The following is a 27,349-nucleotide window of genomic DNA, read 5'->3' on the forward strand; positions in this document are numbered from 1 at the left end:
TTTGGGCTGTGCCTGTTTCACCTTCGGGATTTACATTTTTTATTTGTATGTGCAAAAAGCAAACAACAATAAGATTGACAAAAGTAATATAATAAAAACACAAACAGTGATGCAAGCAATAGAACAGTGATGCGAGCAATAGAACAATCAGGTTATAGCAAGTAGTGCAGATATGGCGCCTAGGTATATGAGAAAGGAAAAATAAAGAAATCTAAAAATGCAACACATCCTATGTCGTAATATAATTCACATAGCAAATACAGTAGGTACAATATGATCCAAATTCAAGAACAGTGCAAGTAAAATTACATGGATGAGAACTTATCAGGAAACACATCTCAAAAGCATATCCGCCACATACATCTAGGAATAGTCCCCATATGTCAGTGAATGTATCAGTGTCTCCTGGCTGCTTGAAAATGGCACACTCATATGTGGACACAGTCAATAACTCATCCACCCAATCATCGATACGGAAGGAATTGTATGATTTCCATGTGTGTAGGATCATCCTCTTTGCAAGCATGCAGCTACGGAGCAGCCCGATCTTCTTGCAAACGTCATTAGTGGCAGATCCACTAATGAAGACAGTGTCCCAAGAATCAAAGGGGACGCTTTCCTTGGAATATTACAGTTCACACCAGACTCAACCTCTCACAGACCCCTTGCCAAAAGTCTCTGGTCTTGCTGCAAAACCAAAGTAAGTGGCTCAATGTGCCCCTTGCCTGCTTACAATTCCAGCGTTGGTCACTCTCTGAAAGGTGTCTCTTAAACATTTGTTCCAGAGTCCAATATGTCCTAAAGAAAATGTTTGTTTGAGAGGCCCTCAGACCCCAGTCCATGCTGGCCAAACTAACATTGTTACAGCATCTCTGCCAGCAGCCAGGGTGAATTGACTCACCCAGTTCATCAGCCCAGACATTGGCAAGCTCAGAATCCCCTTTACGATTAGCCTCAAGAATACCATACATAGTGGTGGCCGGATGGACTGCATGTCCACAAAGTTCTAGCACTCACCAGGCCACACTCTGCATTGTTGATGGCTGAGCAAGAGCAAGCTTTGCTGCAATGATCCCCTTAGCTGCCTGTATTCCGCATAACAGCAGTTTCTCAAGTCAAATACTCTGCACTGGGGTGTAAAGGGAATCCGTGTTCCATTCTCAATCAGGTCTTCAATGTATCGAATACCACACAGAAACCAGGATGGCCACAAGATGACTTTCCCCTGTATAGTCAAAGCCGGGTTCAGCCAAATGGATGCATCTTGAAACGGGTACGGTTCACTGCCCAGCCGTTTCGATTTGCAGCACCAACACACAAGCCTAAAAGTTGTCTGAAGACTCAACAGCCGGGATGACCTCAAAGCCATTGACACCATGGCCCTGGGTTCCAGTTGAGATACACTATTAGATTCCAATTCAAATTCGTCCGACTGGTCCAAATGAATTCTCGCCACACGGCACAGATGTCTAACGGTGAATGCGAGATGATAATCCAAGAAATTCAGCAAATTCATACTTCCCTGCTTCAATGGGAGTTGCATCTTCCATAGGGCTAACCTGGGCGGTTTGCCATCCCATAAGAAATTCTGTATAAGCGCATTGAGTTCCTTAAATGTACATTTAGGGTTCTTGAGTGGAAACATTGAAAGGATATAATTGACCCTTAATTCTATGTTCATTTTGATGCAGTTCATTTTGCCCCATAGTGAAAGTGTCAGAAGTGACCATCTGTCGATATGTGTCCTCCGTTTAGGCAGTATGAGGTCAAAGTTGATCTTAGGCAACAACTCTACCAACTTCGCCAATCCAAACACCCTAGTACATCATCTTCCCAGGAAACCATGTAAACTCCAGCTGGCCATTCATGCATTGCATACATGTATCGGTGATAGGAAGTATCTCTGACTTACTCCAATTGACCTTGCAGTTAGAAACCTCAGAGAAGCACAGGATGTCATCCATCAGATGAGTAATGCTAGATTCTGGGTCACGCACAACCACCAGTAAATCAGCGTAAAGTCTGATCTTGTTAGGGCATTCACCCCTTCCAAGGATGCGAATATTATCACCAGACCTCAGCATCACTGCTAATGGCTCGATTGTCAGACTAAACAATAAGGGGGAAAGCAGACATCCTTGCCTTGTCCCCCTTTTCAGCTGGAAGGAGTTGGAAGCAAGACCATTAGTGAGCACACTGGCGGTGGGGTTTGCATATAAAAGTCCCAGCCAATGCCTGAAACACTGTCCAAATCCCATTTTCTTTAGGTATTCAAACAAGTAAGGCCACTCAATCCTATCGATAGGCTTCTCTGCATCAAGAGAGACTGCCGCTACAGGAAATGCCTTCTTACTTCCTTCGATTGTTATGCGCAAGCTCCTCATGTTATTCGCCCTCTGAAACACTTGTGTATGAGCGCGATATAAATAAAATATAATTTCATTTCATCCGCCACTGAGCTTACTTTGACAAAGCCCACTTGGTTCTCATGTACTAGTGATGTCACAGCTGACTCCAACATTTTGGCTATTTTGCCAACAGCTTACAATCCATATTAATCAGGCTAATCGGCCTATAACTCGCACATCTTGTTGGAGACTTGTCTGTCTTCAACATCGACTATCACTAAGGCATGCTTCATGGTGACTGGCAGCGACCCAATTTCAAACTAAGTGGCATATACATCACAAAGCAGTTGAAGGGCACACTCTGGCAAGATCCGATAGTACCAGGCGTTTTGCCTCCTCTTAGTGTGGAAACTGCAGAATGGATGTCTTGCAGTGATATCAGGATATCTAACGAAGCAGCAAGGTCATCTGACAACCGAGTAACTGAAGTCTGATTAAAAAAAGGTTGCCATTGTGTTGTGCCCACATGTTGACTCAGATACATTGAGATGTTCATAAAACCCTCTAAATACCCCATTTATGTCTTTGAGTCATTCTTAATTTATCATATCTCTCACCGCCATGATGGCCCGGTCACTCTCCACCACCTTCAACTCAGAAATCTTCCTAAAAAGAGAGGCTACCTGTTTCCTTTACCAGGGGTGAGGATTATAATGTATGCCGATGCATTTTTCTTTGTTTCAATAGATTGAGGAATGCAGGAATTATTTACCATGGTGTATGATAAAGTTAGACTTTTTAAATTGGTTCTAGGTTGTGGTTAGGTATATATGAACTTACCACTACAATGGTGAATAACAAGAATTGTAACTGTTAAACAACTTGAAGACATTTATAGCTACAAGTTGATCAGCACAGGTATATTATCAACTGTATACTTGGTGCACCCTATTGGTGATTAGGGATGGCTAGGTTTAGTGAACAAACCGAAAATGCCCATATAGTAATGTGTTTGTTTGTATGTACCCTCAGATATAGGAACCGGGACTTTAGAGTAAAGAACAAAAGACCTACAGAAAGCACAAGACAAACTTCTGCCCCTGAAGAATGTCCAGCTACTTATAACATCCAGGACAGAAACTTATATAAGTTGGGCTAGTTTGACGCAGTAGAAAGCAAGAGAAATTAAGTTGCTACTGTGTTTGTTTCAAGCATTTGTAAACTTGACTCTGTGAGGCGGAATAATTGCTTTTAGCATTGTATCCTTATATGTGGTGTATATGTGTCTTTTAATGTTTTTTGATACGTGTGCTGTGAATAAGTAAATGAATTAAAATATGACGTTTTTAGAAAAAGATTTTTTGTATATGTTATTAATTTAGACTACACACAGCCCACATTAGCTAAGTGGCTGCTGGTAGTGTTTTTGACATCTGAGGTCAACATGTTGTGTTATTGAGTATGTATGTGTCCCTTCTCTTGGTTAAATAGATATATTATATCCTCACTTGGTCGGAGGGATTATCACCATCGTGTGGGGCGACCCTGGAATTAATTAACGCTCTCTTGAAGCAAGGCAACATCACAGGACATATACTTAAGGCAAGACAACACATTTGCATGTTTGACTGAGTTATTCAAACAATTTGCAATCCAGTGAATCAGATTCACTGCCCTGGCTTTCATAGAGAACATATTCATTAGTTGTGTTGGCAACACAAAAATAAAACAACTTGAACAAAAAAGAAATCCCAGCCCAAACGGGGCAAGGACAAACAGGTGAAACCTGTTAGTGGTCACAAAAAGATCAACCACCAAAAGACAGAGCAGCAGTAAAAGAGCTATACAACAAGAAAAGAAAATGTCAACAAACATTTTCAAGACTTACACACCCGGTGCATCATACTGCAAGCGCAGATAATTTAAAACAGGATACATTAAAGCACCACATGCATAGGACTGGCCAAGCTTCTTGATTCTGTGCGAGCTACGAAATCCCACTATATAGCGAGCATGAAAAATGTTCTGGATCACCGCTGGATTAGTAGTAGTGTGCAGCGAGTACACGTTTTATTCACTACTCATCCATGTACACCTGCAGAGCAGTAATAATGACAAATGGATGTTTAGTCAGTCAATAAATGTTTAATTGGTATACACCATTAACATTTGCCATAAAACAAATAAATACATACTACCACTTATAAAAAAAAACTGCCCTATCACAAAATACACATTTGTCCCCCAAAGATTCTTTCACATATGATACAATATCAAACATACAATTCTCATCTGTCGAGTGCATTGTTAAAAGCGTGGCCTCTGCACAGTTTTCACATTATACTTTTAAAAATGTGATCTTAACCATTTTGTTCTTGATCCAATGTTAGCTTTACATACCAATAGGAAATTAAATAGATTCCTGGGCATTCCCATCCCACATGGACATTTCCTCTGCGCACCTAACCATGGGGTCCTGGTACTCGCCAGTTAAAACATTTAACATAATTATTAAACTAATTCTCCTGCGAGTGTACCTTTGTAATCAAATTTCAGGGGTCCTTACAACGCAGCTCTTCCTTTACACTATCATTGTTGGGAGTCTTAACATATATGTCCCTGGGTGTGCTCCCATTCCTCCTTCTAAGCACATTCTAAAACAAGACTATTGTTGTATGTACTGATTCTATGATAGCTCATATCCCTCCTGAAAAGTATAGCCTGCCTTCCGCCCATGCTACCACAAAAGGCGATGAAGATATACCTCTCGGGCTGTGCCTGTTTCACCTTCATGATCTGGATCACTGCTGGTTTAGTAGTAGTGTGCAGAGGAGTAAGAGTTGTATTCACTACTCATCCCTGTACACCTGCATAGCACTAGTAATGTTGTCACAATGACAAATGGATGTTTAGAGAAAGTGAAAAGCTTGCATTTGAGGCCCATGCAAATATGTCTCACAAATGACCAGCTGATAATTTGGGACACAATTGCTGCATTTCTACAAAATATTTCAAGGTATTATTTGAGCCATATGGATATTATGACATCAGTTCTTTGTTGTTGAAGGTGTTTTTTCATCCTTATTTGGTGGTTGATTTTCACCATACATAACTGTGCTCTTTTTATTTTGTTCTTTACACAATTATTGTAGTCTATGCTCGGTCTGCTTTTTGAGTCTGCACGATCTTGTAACACTTTGTAGATGCACCTTTTTACTCTTACCAGAGTAATGTATGCCTGTCTGTATTAGGATATGTGCCTCCACCTACTCCACTGAGTAGCAGGTAGGAGCCCGCAGAAAAATGACTACCTCCCATGATACGAATTTCACGAAATGATCAAAACTTTTTGTATGAAACCACACCACAGATATGAACCTTACTCCTAGTTAGGTGCGTTAGTAAACGTGCAACCTATTATTGAAGAATTCAGCGTATAAATGAAATGGCTTTATGCGGTGCAGAGAAGTGGATGCCATTTTTGTGTATGGTTGTACGCAAGTCTGTACTAAAGAAAACACTCATACCCCAAAGAGTACATAAAATGAAAGTTGTAAGAAGTTGGAGTGAAACTAATGGCGCCAACCATAAGAGATTGAAATTCTATGGTGTCACAGATATTAATGAAAAAAACTTTCTGTTCAAAAAGGAGTTCAGCATTATCTATACACAATATGAAGTGAACAATACATAGGTCAAAGTACCATCAATCCAAACTTGTTATGACAGTGGCTAAAGTATAAAGACATTTAAAATAGATGTGATCAAACATTGTGAGCATTTCTAATATCGCTTGTGTTCAAAACATTTAAAAAATGTGAGGTAAACGCCTGTTTCCAACAAGCTTCCTCAAGGCCTAAAGTACTAACTGAAGATGTATGTTCCTTTTTAAACGTTTTCTTTGGACAGTCGGTATAAGTGAAATAAGTAGTTTAAACTTATATGAAAACCTGAAACGGACTAAACACGCTTTAACCCGTTAAAATTGGGGATTGTGCTGTTATCCTGTGTTTCCTTTTCTTATTAGTAAGGCTATGAAGTTCATTATGACAAATACAGCTATGTACAAGGTCGGTATACACTTATAATCATGCATGAAAAATGCCTTACAGTCAAAAACATTGAATATAGCGTTCATTTAAAATGAAGAGTGAAGCTTCGTTTTCTAAATATAATGCTATGCCTGTAATAAAGCAAAAAATATCCATTTCAAAGGATTTACAATTTGACATTGGAAAAAGTGTAAAGAACATAAATCCGGCCAGCAGGATTACAGGTATCTGTTCACTTAGCCTGAGCATTGCACCCAGTGCAAGTAAAAAGTGCGAAACCGGCACAAGAAGCATGGTATAAGATCTGAGATAGGAGATGCGTTTTGAGCCAGTAGCACTGCATTACAGCTGACCAGTACAAATGCTCAATACCCTTGGCGCTGTGGCGATCACAATGTGAGGCAGGGGTGTTGCTAGGTCTGGAAAGGATCCGGGGCTACTCTAATTTTGGGACTGTCAGGACTGGGGGCTAGCTAGCCTTTTTGGTTGTAACCCCTGAGCTTCTATCTGGGCTACAATCAAAAGACCCAGGGCTATAGCCCCCTCATCCCTCCCTCCCCCCCCAGCAACGCCTCTGATGTGAGGGTGGTCCGAGAAATCTATTTGATGGTTTGGCTGCTAGTTTCATCTTGAGGTTAATAGCTCCTCAGCCTTGTTGCAAAATGTAATCACTGACGTTTGTTATGTCACTGTCCAAAGTATTGTCAATCTATTGCTTTAGGGCTATGTTAAGAAGCAGCTGACATCTCGCACAGGTGATAGATACTTCGGTAGATGGAAGAACTGCAAGCCTTAGCCCCCAAGGAGAATGTGAAATGATGTGATCCAGGAGATGGGGGGACTCTGAGCCAATCCCAACAAATCAAATACAGATCTGAATAGGAACATTTTATGTGTGGAGCAAAAAGTAAAGCTGCAATCACTGACCCATTCTCCAACAACGCTCTGCCTGGGCATTAGATACAAGTACTTAAATCATAATAAAAGCAAATGGGGGACAAATCGGAAGGTTTGGACATCAGGGCTCGATGTAACAGTACTAGACTAATTGGAACAATACATCAAGCTATCTTTCCAAGACTTTCTCCAGACGTGCCCCAAAGTATGCTAAAAAATACTATATGTAACACACTGTATATTTTCTGTCTTTCAGAATAAGAAAGTATTGTATCTTTTCACACTCGCACCAGAAGAACTGATACAATCTGTCCTTGCTGGTACATGACACAAGTTAGAATTTGTGTTGTTTTTTTGTGCACTGTGCATTTGAGATTCTGGTAACCCTGGTAGCATGTCTCGCGTGGCTGCAATGGCCATAAATCTGATTTTTCTGGCAGGATTTCTTTTTCCATAGTAGGGGTCACACCTATGCCTCATCGGACTTAACAACTTTGTCTGATGATTGTTTCAGGAGATTGTAGTCCTGGTCTAGCCAATGTGCAGCATTCAGACAGGAGAAAGCCCATTACTGGATTACCGATCACCGGCCGACTAACCAAAGCATAATACTGGAAAGCAGATGAGGCACCATTATTGTGTATCTAGTAGGCACGGGTATGGTCTACCTTAATCACGGAAAACATCTCTGCAATGATTGCAGGCCAAGGAAGCATGTTTTGCTGTGGGTCCTTTTTCTAGTATGTGTGTGCAGAAATTATACAATGTTGACCAACACGCCAGATAGCATGAGTCATTTCATGGTCTTTAGTTCGTCAACACAATGTGACCAGCTTTTGTGGTTAAGCCATGACCTTTCTTGATGCTAGTGACTCGCAAGTGCTGGGGTAAATAGAGGGGGGCAGATGTGCAGCCTGTTTCCTCTGAAGTACCTTTACTCCTTTTCCCTTTGTGGATACATGGCTCTGCCTTTATGGTGGTTCATTCGTTGATAGTTGTGCTAAGGATTTTCCTGGTTACCTCAATGATGCTTTAATGCTCAATCTTTTTAATTGGTTTAGTGAATTACTGTAACACTCACTTTTTCTTTTTTTATGTTTGTTTTTTTACTTATTTTGATACACTTGATTTTTAATATAGCACCAGCTTAAAAAAAATGCTGATCTGCAATTACCATGTAAGCTATCTGTGTGTTTTAATGTATACTGCTCATTATTATTTAGGATCTACTACCCGCAAATATTTACAGAATACTTAAATTGAAATGAGATCACATAACCAGGGTCACTCAGTTTTGTCTTTTGCCGATTGACATATGTTATGTATTTTCTCATTTTAGCTGTTGGCTACAACTGCATCATAAACATCACAACAAGAACTGCCAACTCAGTAAGTTGTATCCATTTATTTATTTATATTTTTAAAGCTCACACAGCCCGCGGCCATCGAGGCGCTGTTACAGGAGGTTATTTTTTTGTTGTTGTCTTAGTTGTGTATTTATAATGCGCTTATATACCAGGAGGTTTCTAAGCGCGGACCCGGGGATCGAACCTGTGTTGCTTCGTGTCGCCTTGCTTCCAAGGGGAACACGTTGCCACTGAGCTATCCTCCAGAATTTAGAATGATGTATGCTTTGATCTACTCATGACTATTTGTGATGAGTAACCAGGGTGGCCTTGTGTTCACATTTGCTGGAATCTACAAATTGTACTTGTTCATTCCTCCTACCTCTTCCCAAATAGTGTTAACCAAACGTATTCGGGAGAGGCAGGTGTCTTATCTTGACGTTATTGGATCAGATGCTAAAGTGACAATGTATGTTTAGAACAAACTTCAATTTGATTAATTTCTATGCATTTTAGGCCCTATGAAACTTTATAAACAGATTGAAATGGGGTGTCAATCAGGGACTTTGTTACTCAGTTTGGTATGAACATAGAATAGCTAAATAAATTGAAGCCATATGTATATGCTTGGTTTTTTGTTGCACTCATCATACCTTTTTCCTTTCATACATTTATATTGTTTTCCCTTTGTGTCGATATCATTTTTAATCTGTACGATTTTAAGGTCATTATGAATGAAGATGAACACATTTTCTGCCAGTGTGTGTCCTGGAAGAAAGTCTGATCTGATTAGTGTGCAATGTGTTCATCACCATTGCAATTAAAAGACAACAATTTAAATACGGGAATCTTTATATTGGCACAGAAAACATCACTTTCCTCCCTTTGGAATTGGTTCGGACTTTGGACAATAAGAGTTAGAGTCCCTCTTTTGTTCTGCATTATGCTCTTTATGTATTTAAACATGTGTCAATTATTCTGGTGTTTTTTATTTCGGATTATGTTATCTCATGTATGGTTGTTTTGATATTTTTCTCTATCTCGCACACTTTTGTCTTTGTTGACTTACCTATTTAGGTTTATTTAAATGCCTTCCAGTGGCCGATGGGGAAACCTGTCAAATGCTGTCTTTCTTTTCCCCCAATAAATGGGCAAAGCTTAGCAGTGTTATGACTGGAGCCATGTGATGAAGTGCCTTTGACAGCATGGCGAAAAATTGCAGATTCTGCAGTCTTTCTGTCCTCTTCATGGACATGTAATGTTGGATAAAATGCCAATTATGGTGAATCAGCCGGAAGAGCTGGTGGCTTTGAAGGAGAAGCACAAGAAAGTATAGGACGTTGCTGAGGTTGGCATATGTATACGTTTGAGAAAGAATGGACGCTGGCAGGGAGTAGGAGAAATGCTGGATGTCTGACACTGATCCCCTTGGCAGTATCGAGGACAAGTCACAGAGTCCACAGAGAAGAGGAACCCACAATGCCAAAATGAAAGGAGAACATGAGAGGTAGAGCCACCAGCACATGTCCTGGCAGAGAGCCAAGACCCAGATGGAAGAGCAGCTCAAAAAGGCCAAACGGAGACCGAGAAACACCTGGGATGCGCTAACAATTGGACGAACATAAAAGGCAAAACCTGAGTAATTGGATGAAGGAGATTGTGAGAAATGTAGTATGAAAAGGAATGCTGGAACTTTGGTCATAGTTCCTAGAGTCCTTAAGAAGCTTAGAGCAATGCAACATGTTACATTGGCTGATTGGAAGTCCAAGGTCGCAGAATGCATTGAGACATTGAATATCATGGCATGATTTGAAGCTGAAGCCCAAAAACATTGGGGTTGAGCAATCACGTGACTCATAAGAGAACAAGATTAGAATTCCAGACCACCTGACTACGCACTGAAATGTTTTGACATGTAGAATTTTTTAACTCTATTCAGTTGTTTACAAGCCATTTTATCAAAAGCAACATATTGATAAAGTACAGAATGTCTTGTCTTTACCCTGAAACATTTCAATATATGTTAATGACTGAAAGGATTTTCCTTCAAATGGTGTGCTGTGTCAGAAAACAATGTGCTGCAACCTCTTTTGCTCCTTAATAGGTAAAAAAACAGACCTATTACTAAAGGTGGTGTAAGAATAAATCCAGTCTTCACCCCAAAAAAATTGTTGTGTTAAAAAAAAAAAAAAAAAAAGTTATTCACTTAAAAAGTCTTTTATAGAATATGCTGTAAACGTCCCTACTGGCTAGAGTGGAGGATCCTGGAAAACCTCTAGTACCCAGTTCCATCAAGGGCTGTATCAAAACACAGCAAAGTAAAGGGTCAAAAAGGCCACTGGGACCACCAGCGCTAATGCCAAAGTTTAGGGTTATAACCGCGGCAGCGTTCAACTGTTAAGTTGAGGGTGCCTAGACCAAGTACCCTCAAAAAGGCAATGAAGTGAAGTTAACCAGTGCACTGCGCCAAGTTACAAACTATACTTCAGAACAGTTGTAATGTATTTTAATTCCGTTCAACAGCCTGACAATGTTTCAAGCAAAGCTCTTCCTCTAAGGCCAAGAATACTTGTCCAATTGGATACTCAATTACTTGATTTAAATGAGAAGTAATAACAGTACTGAATTACCATTGCAAATGCAAGTGCACAAATTAGAAAAGCAGCCAGTGAAGTGATTCTAAGGAAACACCCAGCGGCAGTAGGCAGGGGTACCATTGAGCAGGTGGTTCACCCATTAAGTTTACCCCACTGTAATGGGTGGGGGTCTCTCACCAGTTAATAAAAATACTTGCAAAACTATATGAATGGCACCAGCGGTGAATGCTAAGCCTGTGGGATAGCATTAGGATGAAGGCATTCCCCAAACTAAACTGGCCAAACCCCACATCACTGTTCTCTCCAAAGGTTAAATGTGTACTTCGTGGCAGATGGTGCATGGAGGCTATTCAACTACTTTAGACTAGATAAACGCTAGTTTATAACTTGGTGGATTTCATGTGAAGCATCAACCGTTCTGTCTGAGACCAACAACATGTTGGGGAGGAGGGGCAGCAAGTGCCCCTTTGTTCCTCCCCACCACAGCCACGGAGGAAGACACATGTCATCCCTTTGGACTATGGGAGGAAATGGCTGGTCAGCTTGAAAAGACAATATATCCTGCCCGTTTATGAGAAGTAGCATTGCTTTTTGCAATGAAACCCCACCCTGTCTTTAGCACCCAGCAGAGTTACTGTCCACATACCTAAACAATGATAATTATTTGGTAACGAGTGCATTCAAATTTACGTTTGAGAACCCTGTGAGCCTTCACATCCTTGCTCCCTAATATGGTGCTGTTTATGATATTGCATAGGTCTTAATAAAGATTTGCCTCTTCTTTGGCAGTTTGACTCATTTTGTGGCAAGTGCCGAAAATAGGCCTAGAATTCCATCTTCTTTCTCAGTAGTTCTCTCATATAGGTAATGGTATAGTATGTTAATGTTTATTTATAAAGCGCCTATACACAAAAACAGTCACTGAGAGCCCTTGACATTCTGAGACTATAATAATCTGCACAGGCAGAGTAAGTGCATACAGTTGAGACACAGCTAATGGGCCTGAAGGCGATTCTGCTGTTGTACTAGTACAATTAAGGGGTGAAGACAAGCGAGAACAGACAGACGATCTTCAGGCACAGTGTATTTCAGATCGTGGACGTGCACAGACGGTCAAGGGAGGGGGAGGTCCAAGTGCACCCAGTCGCTGGAGTCTGGGGTAAGTGCAGAGAGGGCCACTCTCTTGGGTTATTTCTCAAGTGCATTGAGGGTGGTTGGGATGCATGACCCTGAGGCAAGTGTGAGAGAGGACTGGCGCAAGTGCCTGAGACCTGTGAGACTCTGAGGTACACCAGTCAGCAAGCTGTAAGGAAGAGGAAGAGGAAGAGGAGGGAGAGGGGGAAGGAGCAGAGAGCTAGGTTAGCAGGGTAGAGGGAGAGAGAAGAAAGAGGAGAAGAGGAAGGTCTTGAGGAGTTTCCGGGAAAGATCAGGTTCAAGATGGAGGGCGACACAGGCTATTCCAGATGGAGGCACCTGCTGAGGATTAGGATCTCCCTCCAAGTCTCTGTTTGGTTAACTAGCTCACTTGCAAAAGGTTGGAGGTAGATGAGCGGAGAGTTCATGAGGGACAATATTTAGGTAGGCAATGTTGCAGGTAGGTTGGTCCCAGGCCCCAGAAAGCCTTGTGCACAATGCAGAGGGTCTTGAACTTGATCCTTGCAGCCACAGGAGGCCAGTTAAAGGATTTCAGCACCGGAGAGCTGCGGTCCTTGGGCTTGAGGCCAGGGATACGTATTGCGGTTCTGTTCTGGATGAGTTGCAGAGGACGCAGGGCAGAAGCAGAGAGGTTGAGGAAGAGACTGTTGCAGTAGTCCAGCTTAGAGAGAACCAGGGCTCTGGAGACAGTGAGCCGCTGGGGAAAATTGAGAAAAGGTAGAGTATCCTCTGAGGAGGTGTAGCTGATAGTTAGGCTTTTTAGAGATGTCCGAAATGTGAGAGGAGAAGGAGAGAGTGGAGTCGAAGATTACCCCTAAGTTTTTAGCTTCAGAGGTGGGTGCGGGCGCAGGGCCAAGGGAGGCCGGCCAGAGTGAAAGTGGGAGCAGGGGTCCCAATGCGAACGATCTCCGTCTTACTGTCGTTGAGGCAGCGGTCGTTTGCAGCACACCATGAATGAATAGCGGACAAACACACAGTCAGATATGAGCGAGGAGGAGGCGGCTGAGGGTAGCCTGAAAGATAGTTGCGTGTCATCCGCGTAACACTGGAAATTAGAGGTGAAAGTGGCAATCCCACGTGGCAAAGCAGCCGTGTAGACGTTGAAGAACCATGTGGATTGGTTATATCCCTGGGCAACGCCACAGGTTGAGAGAGCGATAGTCGAGAGAAAGGCTCAGAGTTCCACCTGGGAAGGGCGGTCCGAGAGAAGGAGGTTATCCACGCCAGAGCCTGAGCTGTGATTCTCAGGGTGTCAGAGACGTGCGATCAGGATGTTGTGGTTGACCGTGTCAAAGGCAGAGGAGAGGTCAAGGGGAATGAGGACAGAGGGAGTCTGTGTCAAAATTTGAGAGCAGGTCTTCACAGGTGTTCAGAAGAGCTGTTTCCATGCCTCTGGATGCTCTAAAGCCAGACTGATGGTCATGGAAGCAAGATTCAGGGTGGAGGGTCAGCTGAGAGATAGCCAACTTCTCCAGGAGTTTGCCCAGGAAAGGAGTGATAGAGATAGGGTGGTAGTTTGCCAGAATGGATGGGTCGGAAGAGGGTGCACAAGGGAGTGCTTAAGAGCAGTTTCGAAAACTCCAATGGAAAAGGAGAGATTGCAGAGATCAGCCAAGGCTGGGGCGAGGGTGTCAATATTGTCCTTAATGGGTTATGGCAGGGATCCACCTGTTTGGATGAAGCCTTCAGAGACCGGACTTGGCTGGTGACCTCATCGGGTGTGATGGGTGAGAGGGAAGAGAGGGAAGGTGGAGTGGGTGGGGCCAAGGGAGGCTTCGCTGTTGGTGTATGCTGTGGTGTTGAAGAGAGTGAAGAAAGGATGTCTTGAGTTTTTGTGATGAAGTGTGTGAGTCCTGGGTCAGGGGGGAGTCAGTCGCAGGAATGGGAGGAGGAGAGTAGGTGGAGGCAAAGGCAGCCACTGTCCCTTTTTTCATGGGCCTGATGACTTTGAAGCCGAGTGGCAGTGCCGGGTGTACCGCTGCAAGAGGGGAGGAGAGCTTCATGTGAGTTGAGAGAGGAGTGTGATCAGTCCAAGAGAGGGGTGTAGTGAGAGGGATAGAGAGAGGGTTGTCAGTAGAGATGAGAGCATCCAAAGTGTGGCCCGCGGTGTGTGTGGAGCCAGAGGGTAGGATAGAGAGGGAGATAGTCACATAGGTTGCAGAAAGGTCCTGAGGAGTCGGGAGAGTCCAGATGGCTGTTGAGATCGCCCATCAGGAGGAGTTGAGAGGATTAGGAGAGTAGAGAGGAGGCCAGGTCAGCCCATTCCGAGAGGAAGAGAGTGGACTGTCATGGTGGGTGATAGAAGGTGGCCATAAGGAGAGAAGATTTAGCGGTGAGTGAGAGCCTGCAGACTAGGCACTCGAAGGAGGAGTAGGCCTGAGTAGGGAGGATGGACACAGGTATCCATTCCCATCCACCCTGCTGTCTTCTTTGGCCAGGGCACAGAGAGGATTTTGTAGCCTTCGGGGAGGAGTGTGTCAAAGCTTGTGAGAGAGCTGTTCTTGAACCATGTCTCTGTGATGGCAAGCACATGAAGATCCATGAGTTCGAGGAGGTTGCAGATGTCAGACGAGTGTTTGACAGAGGAGAGAGTGTTGAGTGTGGCAATGTGGAGCAGCTTGCCATCTTTGAAGGTCTTCCGTGGCAGAGGCACAGGGGACAGTGGTCCCCCAAGGGTGGCAAGAGGGATAGTGGAGGATGGCAGAAGAGCCAAGGCCGACAAGGTAGCTGGGATGGCTGTGCTGAGGAGGAGGAAGGGACAGTGGGCAAGGGAGCCTGTACAGAGGAGGAGGAAGGCACAGTGGGCAAGGGAGATGGTGCAGAGGAGGAAGAAGGCAGGGGAGCCTGACCGGAGGAAGAAGTAAGGTTAGAGAGACGAAGGAGGAGCCTGTCAAAGAAAAGAAGGTTGGGTTGAGGACCCTGAACCATAATGGTTCCATTGAAATAGACATTAATGATGGCGCTGGAAATGGTGAAGAGGTCAAGGAGAACCTCCTAGCGAGTGCCACCATTATTGGGAGAAGAGGCTATAGGAGAGAGAAAGCCGACTAGGTAGCGAGTCCATAGGTCAGGTGCGTTAACAAAGAAAAGGATGTCAGAGTCTCTCTGGCGGAAGCCGTGACATAGGTGTCTGCAATAGAAAGGCTTGGGTTGGAGCCCAGTATGACCTTAAGTTTCTTCCAACCAGATTTAGTGATAGGAGAAGGATAGGTGATGGCGAAACAGTTAGAGAAGATGGGAGAGATAGCAACATAGTTTCAGTGGTAAGGAGGGCACTAACCAGTCTGAAGTACTGAGGCACAGGGAGGATGGGGGGCCACAAGGGAGGCGAGGGAGACTGAGGGTAGTGAACACATGTAAGTTCGATTTTAGCAGGACAGAATGAAAACTCAGTGCAGCCACTGGGCACAGCTAAGTTCGATTTTAGCAGGACAGAATAAAAACACCATGCAGCCACTGGGCACAGCTAAGTATTCTAGGGGGATTGTAAATGGGTAGATCGACTGTGAGGAAGTTGAAGTCAGTTCTGAACATTATATACTCCAATACAATTCGTCTCAGTAAATTACACCAGATAAAGTGGAAATAAATTTAAGAATTGAAGCGATTCAATTCCTTACCAAAGACAAGTAATGGGGAGCAGAATTGGAGTGGAATAAGGAAAATCCATCTGCAGTTTTATTGCCTGCAATGGATGTAATTGATTCAAGGTTTAAGGCGGTAGCAGTAAGGTTCATGGTAAAGGACAACAGTCATGAAATGTTTTATTTTAAAACATTGAAGTAATTACCAGGGACACCTTAGAGAACCCTGGCAGACATGGAAACACTTTTATTAATAATATAGCCGGTTCGATAGCACAGCGAGTAGAGCGCTCGCTTTGACATCTGTGCAGAGCCTGCTGATGCAGGTTTGAATCCTGGCAGGGCCAAACTCAGCCTTTCATCCTTCCGAGGTCGATAAATTAGCACCACACACCGTGGGTAATGATAACCAGCGCTCAGATACCTGAGGGTTTGTAGCGCTATATAAATGCTAAATTGTTATTATCATTATTATTTTAATGAGACCCAAAAATTAGCCCTCCAGTTGACTTCTAGGAGTTGCCATCTTTGCCATTGCCTTGCATGGTGCCATGGCTCCTATATATCTATATAAATAAAAATGTAAATGTTTGTTTGTCCAAAATCTTAAATCTCCAAAGGTTCTTCACCAATAGCTTTGAAATTTTGACACAACGTTGCATTCGAATAGGCGCGTGTTTTTATATACCTAATATACATACATGTCACACCTGTGACAAGTAAAAACATGATTTTTCTAAAAAACAGCGCCATCTGTTGGACGTAAAAGCAGCACACTATGTTACGATTCCATTTCAATGCTCAAATACATGCGGAGGAAGCATCAGAGCGACGTGCAGCAAGACTTTAGGAGGTGCGGTTGGGAGCACGGTGATCGCGTTCTACAGCTTCAGATCTGCTTTGTTCTCAACAGAATGAACGCGACAGTCTGAAAGACGTCAACGAGAAACAGCAGATCAGCGTCAAACACGACTCCATGTTCAGCAATCACGCGATTACAATCTCCTTGCATTCCGGTACTACCTAGCTGATGATTATAGTTTGAGCCAGCATGTTCTCATCGGCACCATGACTGAAGTGTGTCCTTATTGCAAGGCTCTGAAATTTAATGGAGAAACGAAAGGAATGTGTTGCGCCGCCGGGAAAATTAAACTGCCTAAACTTGGAGAACCGCCATAGCCATTAAAAACTACCCACAAGCATTGTCAAATTAAACATATTAGAAATGTGCGCTTTCTCTTTTTTCTTTCTTTTCCATTTAACCAGACTGAGCCACAGCAACGCGTGGCCGGGGACAGCTAGTCAATAATAACAATATATTAAATCCTAGAATATCAATAGAAAACTCAGCTGATCACTGCAGGACACTTTTTACAAATAGGCTCTGCAACTTTTGGCTCTCAGTCCTAGTATCGTCCGTGGTGAGGAACCATGGGAGTATTACCGCAAAAGATCTGAAGAGCGTAAGTTGCTGGCCCTTTTCTACAATTCTAAAAATCAATGCTGTTGTTAAAATGTGTCGATAATGCACCAAACTATAGCAAAAATGTTTAACTCTGAAGTGCTATGTTACAATTATGAAATTGACGGATTCATTTCTAATACGTGCATGATGCTACTTTGCAATGATATTTTGACCCTCTTTACTCTTTCTGTCCTCGCTCATATTTCTTACCTTTCCTTTTTTATTATTTCTTTTTCATTTTTGTTTTCTTTTTCATTTGTTTTCTAGTTTTCCTTTCCTTCCGTTCCCTTTATCCTTCTCCCATATCGTTTTTGTTTTCTCCTTCCATTTCTTTCCTTTTCCTTCCATTTGTTTCTCTTTTTTACGGCTTTCTTTCATGTAATAATTTTTTACTTCTATCCATCTCTACTTTATTTTTCATTTCTGACATTCCTTCATTTTGTTTTTCTCTACTTTTTTAGCTTTTCATCATTTTTCCTTCATTCTACCTTTTCATCTTTACTTTTTTCCCTCACTTCGTCTCATTTCTTTCCTTAGATCCTTTGTTTTAGTTTTCCTTCCTTTGTTTGTTTATTTTTTCTTCAATATTTCCTTTCATTCACCCCATCTTTTACTCTTTCCTACCTTCTTAGCATCATTTATTCTTTCCTTCTTTTCGCTTTCCTTTTATTACTCCTTTACATCTTTCATTCTTTCTGTTCTTGTTTCCACCTTTCTGTGGTTCCTTCTGTCATCCATCCATCCTTTTTTGTTTCTTTGTCTTTTGTTCTTTGTTTCATTGCATCTACCAATCACTTCTCTTTATTTTTTTGATCCTCCCAACAGTCTCTTTTCACATTCCTTCATTAGCTGAATACTGCTTATGCGAGCACTGAAAATTGGATGGTACAGAATGGCTTGGCTCTTAACAGGTCCAAGACCAAACTCCTTATTGTTGGTAACCAGTCCACACTATCTAATCTGGGTTCGGCCTATGGTGATTTCCAATTAGGCGACGTGAAGATTATCCCCCTGAAGGTCAAATCATTGGGGGTAACCTTCGATCAGTACCTTACCATGAAAGCCCATGTAGGGAGCCTGGTTTCAGCTGCTGCATATTATATTAAACGTTTTGCTCACTTACGTCCACTCAAATAGTAGGCTCCAAATTAGATTACTGTTGCAGTCTCCTGGCTGGCTCGAGCAAAGCAGAAGTCAATAGACTCCAGGTCATACAAAACGGTACCGTCCGGGTTGTCATCGGCTTGTCCAGATGTGACCATGTCACCAAGGCTAGAAGAGCCCTGCACTGGCTGCCTGTGAAGTCTGGGATACGTTACTGCCTCCTTGTTATTACATTCAAGTGTACTTTGGATCCAGAAAGACACAAAAGGGGGCTTTTTTCGGTGGCGGCTCCATCAGCTTGGAATGATCTTCCACTTGATCTCAGGTCACAGACCAAGCTTGAACCTTTCAAAAAAAGATTGAAAACTTAGCTATTTGCATAATTTACGCTCCTGGCCTTCCCTTGTGGTTCTTCTTTGTTCTCAGTACCTGAGTGTTTCATTAATCGTTTTCTTTCCTGTTTGTCAGTGCCCTCATGCCTAAGGGTCCATTGTTGTGCTTTACAAATGATTAAAAATTAAGTAAAAGTAAAGCTGAATCAATTGTCTAGTTTTTCTTTTTCGCTTAATTTCAGACTTTTCTCTTTTCTGACCTTTCTCTTTTCTGACTTACGTTATTCCTGTTTTCACTAATGTAACCATCTGTGGTATGCAGCAGTAGAAAATATAATATATCCAACTGAAATCTTTGCCAATCTTCTTTCAGAAAAGGAAGAACAATCTTTATTTCTATGAGTTGTCAAAATATTTGCCCTCTTCCTTCCTGGAATAAGCTGAAGGCTTTAAATGTTCTGTCTCAAGGAAGTCTAATCAATAGTTCAATGGTTTGCACTGTAACAACACTCTTTCCTGTCTAAGTCTTAGAGCCCGTAAGGGCAGAAATATAGGGCATTTGGTTCCTGAAAAGTATGACTTGTCCAAAGTAAAACAAGGGCCATCAAGGAGGCTTTCAGCACCTAATGACCAAGAATTACACCCCAAGGGTGCTAAGGCCAGTAGGACCCATGGGCATTGGTCGGCATTAGAAAAAAAGGAGAGGACCATTGGTTGCTGCCAGGAAGGTGAAAGGATTACATTTGCAGTGTCTGAGTGGGGTAGCCATGGAAACCATTTGCTGCAGAAGGACATGGGCTGTGTGCAATGGTGTGAGCTGGGCCATCGCTTGCTGGGAGTAGGGCAAGCCGAGTGGAAGCAGGAAGGCCCACGAGCCCGCGGAAGTGACGGACCAAAATGCAAAGTGGCGGAGCGTTAAGAAGGTGAGCTCAGGATTGAAGTTACACGCAAATGCCTTGGCGCAGAGGAGGGAGAATGAATTTTGGCTGCAGACAGCAGAAAGGGAGCAGTCTATCTGGGTGCCAGTCTACTATTGGTGTGCCAGAATTCATGCTTCTTGATTGAGGTGCAGCCGGCGTTGTTTAAAGGGTGGCAATTGTTCATTATGATTACTTTGCATTCACCCTCAGTTGAGGACATGGGTTCTCTCTACTTTTTGTCTTGTTATAGGTCCTCCACTACACCAGCATATACTACAGAAACCAAGATTAGAACTGCCACTGTGGAATATTTTGGGGGGGGGGGGGGTGACTCCTAAATTACCTCTGTTGCTTCAACTACACATAGAAGGAGCTTATATAGTAATTCAATACCAGAGCACTTCATTCAAAGCCCCTGCTCAATCTCCATTCAAGGGTTACAAAAAGATCAATAAAAAATCCACATCAGGCTCACAAGCTGATATAGTAGTGAGCCATTCACAAAACATATGCTTAATATTATTTGTGAAGTGAGAGAAAGAAACGGCAGGGGAAATACCAACTAGAGCTGGTGTAATAATTAATATGAAAGGATTTTGTTAAACTGCAAATAGGCTTACTTTACCAGTATAAACTCCTGCCTTTGTCATTTCCATTCTAGAAAGGGCTGACACAGTATTGCTCTAGTCATGCTAATTGGTGGCAGAAAATATGGTTGGTCTTTCTTCATTTAAAAATGCTTAGCAAAGATTTCATTTATATTTGTCATGTCTTCTAATGCATAATCCACTAGAAAATCACAAAGACAACAAAGTTAGTTAAAGGTTATTTGTAGCGGAGCTTGTGTTTATCTGTTCAAAATAGAAAAAATAGTAAGAAAGAAAGATCGAAAAGGGAACTATGGAATGAAGGGAAGAATGATGAAAGGTTAATGGAAAGAACAAAAGAGATACAGTGTAGGAAGTGGAGAAAGAAAATGAGAAAAAGAGAAACAAATGGGAAACGAGAAAGTGAAATAATTCATGAATCAAAGGATGAGGAAACACAAGAAAGGTAATACAAGAAAGGTAATGAAAAAGAGAAAGGGAATAACGAGAAAGGAATCAAACAAAACTGAAAATAAGAAAGAAGGAAAGGGAACCAAAGAAAGATGAAATAATGAAAGTAAAGAAGGAAAGGTGAACTGAAGGAAAGACTAACGGAAATAAACAGGGAAAGAAAGACAAAGAAACTGATGGAATAAATAAATAATTTCAGAAGGGGGATTGAAAGAGAAAAATAAAAAGAGGAGGAACAAGGAGAGAGAAAGAATAAACAAAAGGGAGAAAACGAATAAGGAAGGAAGAACATGAAAAGATGCAATGAGAAGGATAGAAATTGACCAAGAAGAAAGAGAGATAGATGGAAAGAAAATATGAAAAGAGAGAACAAAATAATGAAAGAAGAAAGGGAAAATACACATAAAAAAGGAACAAGAATATAAAGAAGGAAATACTGGTGTAAAGAGGGCCAAAATATATTGTACAAGTACTATTGCAACTTGGTCCATTTCAGAATTCTATCATTGCAATTCAGAGTTGAACAATGTTTCCTTTAGTCAAGACCATTATTAATTCATTGAAACAGCAGCCATTACCTTTCATTGTTGTAGAATATGTCCAGCAATGTTAAGTAGAGTCTTTTATTGATACTTTGTCACAAGAGCCATTGCATCTGGTGAGATGTGGGATAGATAGAAGCCCCCACAAGCTAACCGGAGAGCTTGCTTTTGTGGGCTATTTATGATTTTGTTACATAGTCCTTTTTGTTCTGGTAATTACTTCAATGTTTTAAAAGCAAATATTATACAACAGGTTTCATATTTAGGAGCATTGCAAGGCTTAAAATCTTACATTTCAGATCTAAGGTAAAAGTAAATATTAGCATGGATGCATTGAGGTACATTTGGGGGTTGATGAATGAAAGACCAATTGCACAACCAGGCTCTGAGCAGAGATTTGGGGATATGCTAGGCCAAATGCGCTAGGAGTAGTGGAAAATAACTTTTTGAAATCGATGCTGATCCAAACATCCGATGTCCCACATATAATTATGCACCTTGAATGCGATCTCCGCTCAAATGAACATTCTATATCCCTCAAACCACTCCAGTCCTGGATTTGCCTTTGGATGGTGCCCTAGTTTGTACAAGTACAAAGAAGTATTGATTAACTTTCTGACACTGGAAGGCAGTCTGTCAATAACATGGCTATAACATGTTAAGTTCTGGTTCAATAGACTGGGTCTTACTGCCCTGTGGGACCAACTGTCTGCCTTGGATGTAGGGTCTGAGGAACTGGTCAAATTGGCAAGTATACAGGAATGTAGAAGCTCAATGGAGGCTGTATGTCTAAAGCTCATGTGCGTGCTACCATACTTGATAACCAAGCAAGATTTTGGCTTTGAGCAATATCTGGACGTTCTAACTGCGGGCTATGCTTGGTCACTTTATTATGATTTGAGAGCAGGCACATTGTGTGTAGCTGTCTTTAAAAAGAAAAGTAATATGATAAACAACCCAGAATGTCCGATCTGTGGGGCTCCTCTTGAATCTGTCCTTCGTTTTATGTTGCTATGTCCTGGTTATAATGATTTTGGAGCTAAACATGATTTCCTATTTTTAGATTGAAAAGCATGCGCAGGATTATGGATGCGCTGGGCCTTTGTAAAAATACTGGCGAGCTCAACTTGTATTTCTTAGTCTCCAAATAGTTAGATAGGGCATGGTTGCAGAGATCAAGGGAGATTCGTACCCTGGGGGTTATAAAGGTTTAATAACTTTTTTAATGAGTTTGCTTTAAGTGGATTTGCAGTAAGCATAATTGATTTTTGATGATTCGGAGTACAATGAAGTATGGGCCAAGATCTGCTTTTTATCTTCATAATTTATTATTATATTTTAACAATGAGTATTTATTTGATTTAGTATGGTCTTACTATGCCTTGTGACATTCGGATTGTGCAAGTGCAGTAACAAGAAGTGCAAAAGAGGGTGGGGGTGCCCGTCTGCACGAAATGCATAGTGCTGAAGTGGGAATGGAAGTGCAGGGTAAGAGGAGAGAGTGCAAGTGAAGGGGGGGCACTTGGGTTAGGGAGTGCAAAAGGGCAGCCAGGAGGGAAAGTGCCAGGAATTGCGTGGGGTGAGGATCCACATGCTAAGTGTGAGGAGGGGGGTGGACTGTACGGGGGCCTGGTGTCCTGTAGGACTATAGAACACGGAGGGAACCAGGCAGCCAGTCACTGCGGCAAACAGGGGTGTTAGCAGTGGAGGGGGAGGGACGAGGAAGAAGAGAAAAGTACGGTCTTGAGGAGTTTCTGGAACTTAAGGAGATGCAGTTCAAGCCTCAGAGGGTCAGGGAGACCATTCCTGCAGAGGAGAGAGATTGACCTCCCACTCTCTGCTTAGAGAAGAATCTGATCTGCAGAGAGTTGGAGCTCGAAGACTTAAGGGCTCTAGGGAGGTATTTAGGGAAAGAGAGTTTGATGTAGCGGGCTGCCAGGACCCAGAAAGCCTTGTGGATGATGCAGAGGGTCTTGAACTTGATCCAAGGATTCTCAGACAACGGCAAGAAAGATATTAAAATGCCTAATGGCAAAATACGCAAAATTGCAACACTAAACATGTGGTTTATGGGATTCAATGCATTTGTATCAAAATATATATTGGCAGCACCATTCAACATTTCAAAACTAGAATTGGAGGACACCTAAGGTCAATTATTTAGAAACAGAGACATACTTTTTCCTCTAGCCTTCCTCTTTCAAAAACATCACAATGAAGAATCAATGGACACCATTACATTTTTTGGACTAGAGAAGGTACAGATGCCCCCAAGAAGGGGTGGGGGCATGAAAAAATACTTTGATGCAAAGAAACATCTTGGATTCGTTTAGTGGATAGCTGTCACACAGGACTCCATTCAGATTTGGAGATGCATCATTTTTTGTGACTTGCATGTATCCACCTTTATTTGTTTACATACATTGCTTTATTGCACATGTAATGTCTGACTTGGATATGATTCAGTACCAACAACAGTTTTTAATACGAGTTCAGCCTTGGTTATCTAGAAAGTCTAGAAAAGTAATTTAGTAAACATTCTATTGAATCAAGATTACTATACACATACACACTTGGAAATTGCACATTATATAATGCATGAATGCTACTTTGATCTTTTATTATAATTAGGCATAGTTAGATAACATTATCCCTGATAAACTCTATAGGAGAGCACCTATACCTCTGCAATCCGAATTGTAATAACAGTACCAGCTCCTGACAACAACCAAATATTTTGTTTTAATATTAATTTGCCGATCTGTAAGGCACTTTCATTCACTTCACCTAAAATTACGATTCAACTGAAGACGTAGCATTATTAGACAATATAAATGTTTAAGAATTCAATAAACTAATCATTATGCAGATTCAGGAGAGGTATGAGCGTGTCATCACACAATATTAAACACGCACCGTTAATATAGCAGTATGCAGCTTCCCAAAGCAAGATGGCCTCTTGGCAATGAAGCAGACACGTTAATTTCACATACTCGCGTCATCGCGCATACTATTAAAGCGGCCATCTTAGTTTTCCTGCGGCCAAAATGCTGAGAGGAAAACTCCAAATGCGATAGGAAACTGCACAACAATGTTAAGCGTGTTCTCGACACAATACGTACGTGCATATTATTCGCAGAGGTGTAGCAAAATTACAAACATTAAGATTTCTGACTCGAATAAAAGGCACATTGCTATATCTTTTTCTATAGGAAGAAGATTGCATTATACTGCGTGTCAACTTGATTAGTCGGAAGACATAGCATCATGTTAAATAGAAGGAGGGATATACACAGCTCACCTATATCTATATACCAAGTAGTTACTATTTTAAGGTGCATTAAATTAAAAATAACAGATAAGATCTAGTAGCACAAGGATCTATTGCTTATTTTTATTATTTTTTTACCATTGCATACACTAGGGTCTAGACTAACTTATTGAGAACCATAACCCCTCCTGATGAACCGTTGAGAATTTAATCACGGAGAAACACGTGTCGAGGGAGAAAGTGAAACCTATAGCGAGATTACTAGTTAATTACAGATCTCATTAAGAAAGTAAAAAATACAGACATAAAAGTCAAGTGCAAACAAGCCATTACAACAATACGATTGTGAAATTGTAATGCTGCTTTACAAATTTGCACATTGAATCATACTCTCAAGTAAAGATTTTCTAAGTGGCGCAAGACTGTCTCCTTAATTTTCAAACCTGGGAAGTCGGTCAGAGAGGAATGAGGTCAACTAGTCCAGAGCCAGGCCAGTGATGCCAACGGTGTCATGGAGCTGATTTGTCGGGGTGGCATGATTGACTGCGTTGAAGGCAGAGTAAAGATCCAGAAGGATAAGAACAGATGGGGAGTTGGAATCGAGATTTGAGAGCAAGTCTTCACAAGTGTTCAGTAGAGCAGTTTTTGTGCCGCTGCCTGCTCTGAAGCCAGACTGGTGGTAGTGGAGACAATCAACAAATTGTGTGTTTGATCAGTTGGTAGATGACAATCTTTTCCAGGAGTATGCCCAGGAAGGGGATTATGGAGATTGGGCTGTAGTTACCAGGGCAGGTGGGGCCGGCAGAGGGCTTTTTGGGGAAAGGATGCACAAGGGAGTGCTTGAGAGGTGGCGGGAACGAGCAAGTGCCAAAGGAGTGATTACAGAAATCGGCCAAGGCTGGCACAAGCAAGGCAATGTTGTCCTTGATAGTTCTGGAGGAGCAGGGGGAGCACTTGTTTGAAGGAGACTTTCATAGAGAGGACTTGTCTAGAGACCTCATCCGGTGCAATGGGCGAGAAAGAGAATAGTAATAGGGAAGTGGAGAGGGGGACCAAGGGAGGCCTGAGAGCTGAGGAGGGGCGAGGGAGGGGAGTAGATGAGTGAGGACAGAATATCCTGAGTTTTGGATAAGAAGTCAGATGCCAGTGAAGAACAGAGGGTCAGGGATGGCGGGGGAGAAGTGGAGACTGCAGTAGGATTGGACAGTTCCTTGCAGATTTTAAACAGTTTGCCAGTAGTGTTAGTGGCCACAGAAATGCAGGGTTGGATATGGGTCCTCTTCTATTGTATGTTTATATGGCATGTGCTTTGATGGTATGAATACCCAATAAGGCTAAATCAATCAAACAATCCTCTGACACTGTTCCTGGCCATAGAGCTGGCAGAGGAGAAACCTTTTCAAAAGAAACGTTATTGATAATCTCGGCTACTTCTAAAAGCGGAGGGGCGGTTCCACCAGTTTGTAGATAAATGGTAGTAGATAACATTGGATTAGCTGTTGTCAGGTATTGTAAGTAAAATAGTACAATTTACAACACACATGGGTGCCGTCAAAAGGAGGTTTTGTGCCATTCTCTCATCAGGACATTCATTTAAGTGGTACGTTTAGAAGAAAAGGCACCATATCAAAAGGCCCTATAGACACCAAGGAAGTAACAGCATTGACCAAGCCTAATAGTTGTAGTTTTTGCATGATGCAAGTGTTTTCTCTTCATGTGCACAGTCATCATTTGCAAGGTGTTGCCGTCATTTGTTGAGATACTCCCCACCTTTGCCAGGTACTGACATCTTTTGGTGAGGTACTTGCACCATCTAGCAGATATTGCCATCATAAACAAGATAAGGGCATTCTATCATCATATGTTAATGTATTTATACCTTGTGACCGCTACTGTGATTATATACTAATTACTATCACAGTATGCCAGATTTTGCTACCACCTGCCTAGGCACCTATATCATTTCAGACCATATGCCATGTATTCCTCTCGTGTACCAGAACCTGGCGATCTGAGCCCCTGGCTGAATTCGGTTTCCCAATGCTAAAGAAAAATACCACTCATCACATGCCTGGTATTTTTCTTTAGCATTCGGAACCCGAATTCAGCCAAAGGCCCAGATCGCCATAGAGGAACACGGTATGTCTTGGAAGGCATTGCCATAACTCCCAGAGACAAGCACTCTGATTTCTGATGACTCCAGGATTTGGGTGACCCTTGGCCTTGCTACACCAGAGACCAGAGTCTAGGCTTGTAAAGTTCCTCACTCAGAATAATCCTGTGTAGGTCTGCTGCAGGCTGATGCTGCTTATTCAGTGAACCAAGCTGAAGAAAAGCAACATGCAAACATCTTCTCTTTTTTGCCTTTTATTGGAAGTGTCCAGTCAGTTATTTAGCTTACATTTTTCCTCTTAAAATGGATGTATGGGATATTTCTGCATAATGACAAACCTTGCAATGGGTTCATTATGTTCTTGTCTTTTAGTTAAGACTTTTCTAGAATGGTTGTAAAGGATCTTAAGACCTGTAATAAGGCCTGGCTTGTATTTGTTTCCAACGTTATTGGGCCTATCTTTAAGTCTGAGATTATTTAAAAGCACTCTCAGCTAAGGAAACATTTATCTGAACTTTAATGTCTGCTACAAGTGTGATTCAGGCCTTTTCTCTTTTTCTGTTTT

General features: G+C 42.0%; 1 protein-coding gene across 1 annotated transcript in view; it reads left to right on the forward strand.

Annotated features, from left to right (window-relative positions):
- Positions 1–27,349, forward strand: part of BBS5 (Bardet-Biedl syndrome 5) — a 396,157-nt gene that overhangs the window by 190,649 nt on the left and 178,159 nt on the right. The window contains exon 4 of the mRNA XM_069616160.1: positions 8,637–8,686. Within this exon, the coding sequence (XP_069472261.1) occupies positions 8,637–8,686 (50 nt within the window). The remainder of the gene's footprint in view (positions 1–8,636; positions 8,687–27,349) is intronic.

This window comes from Ambystoma mexicanum, chromosome 9 (assembly GCF_040938575.1).
Source record: "Ambystoma mexicanum isolate Mex_15411 chromosome 9, UKY_AmexF1_1, whole genome shotgun sequence".
NCBI lineage: Eukaryota > Metazoa > Chordata > Amphibia > Caudata > Ambystomatidae > Ambystoma > Ambystoma mexicanum.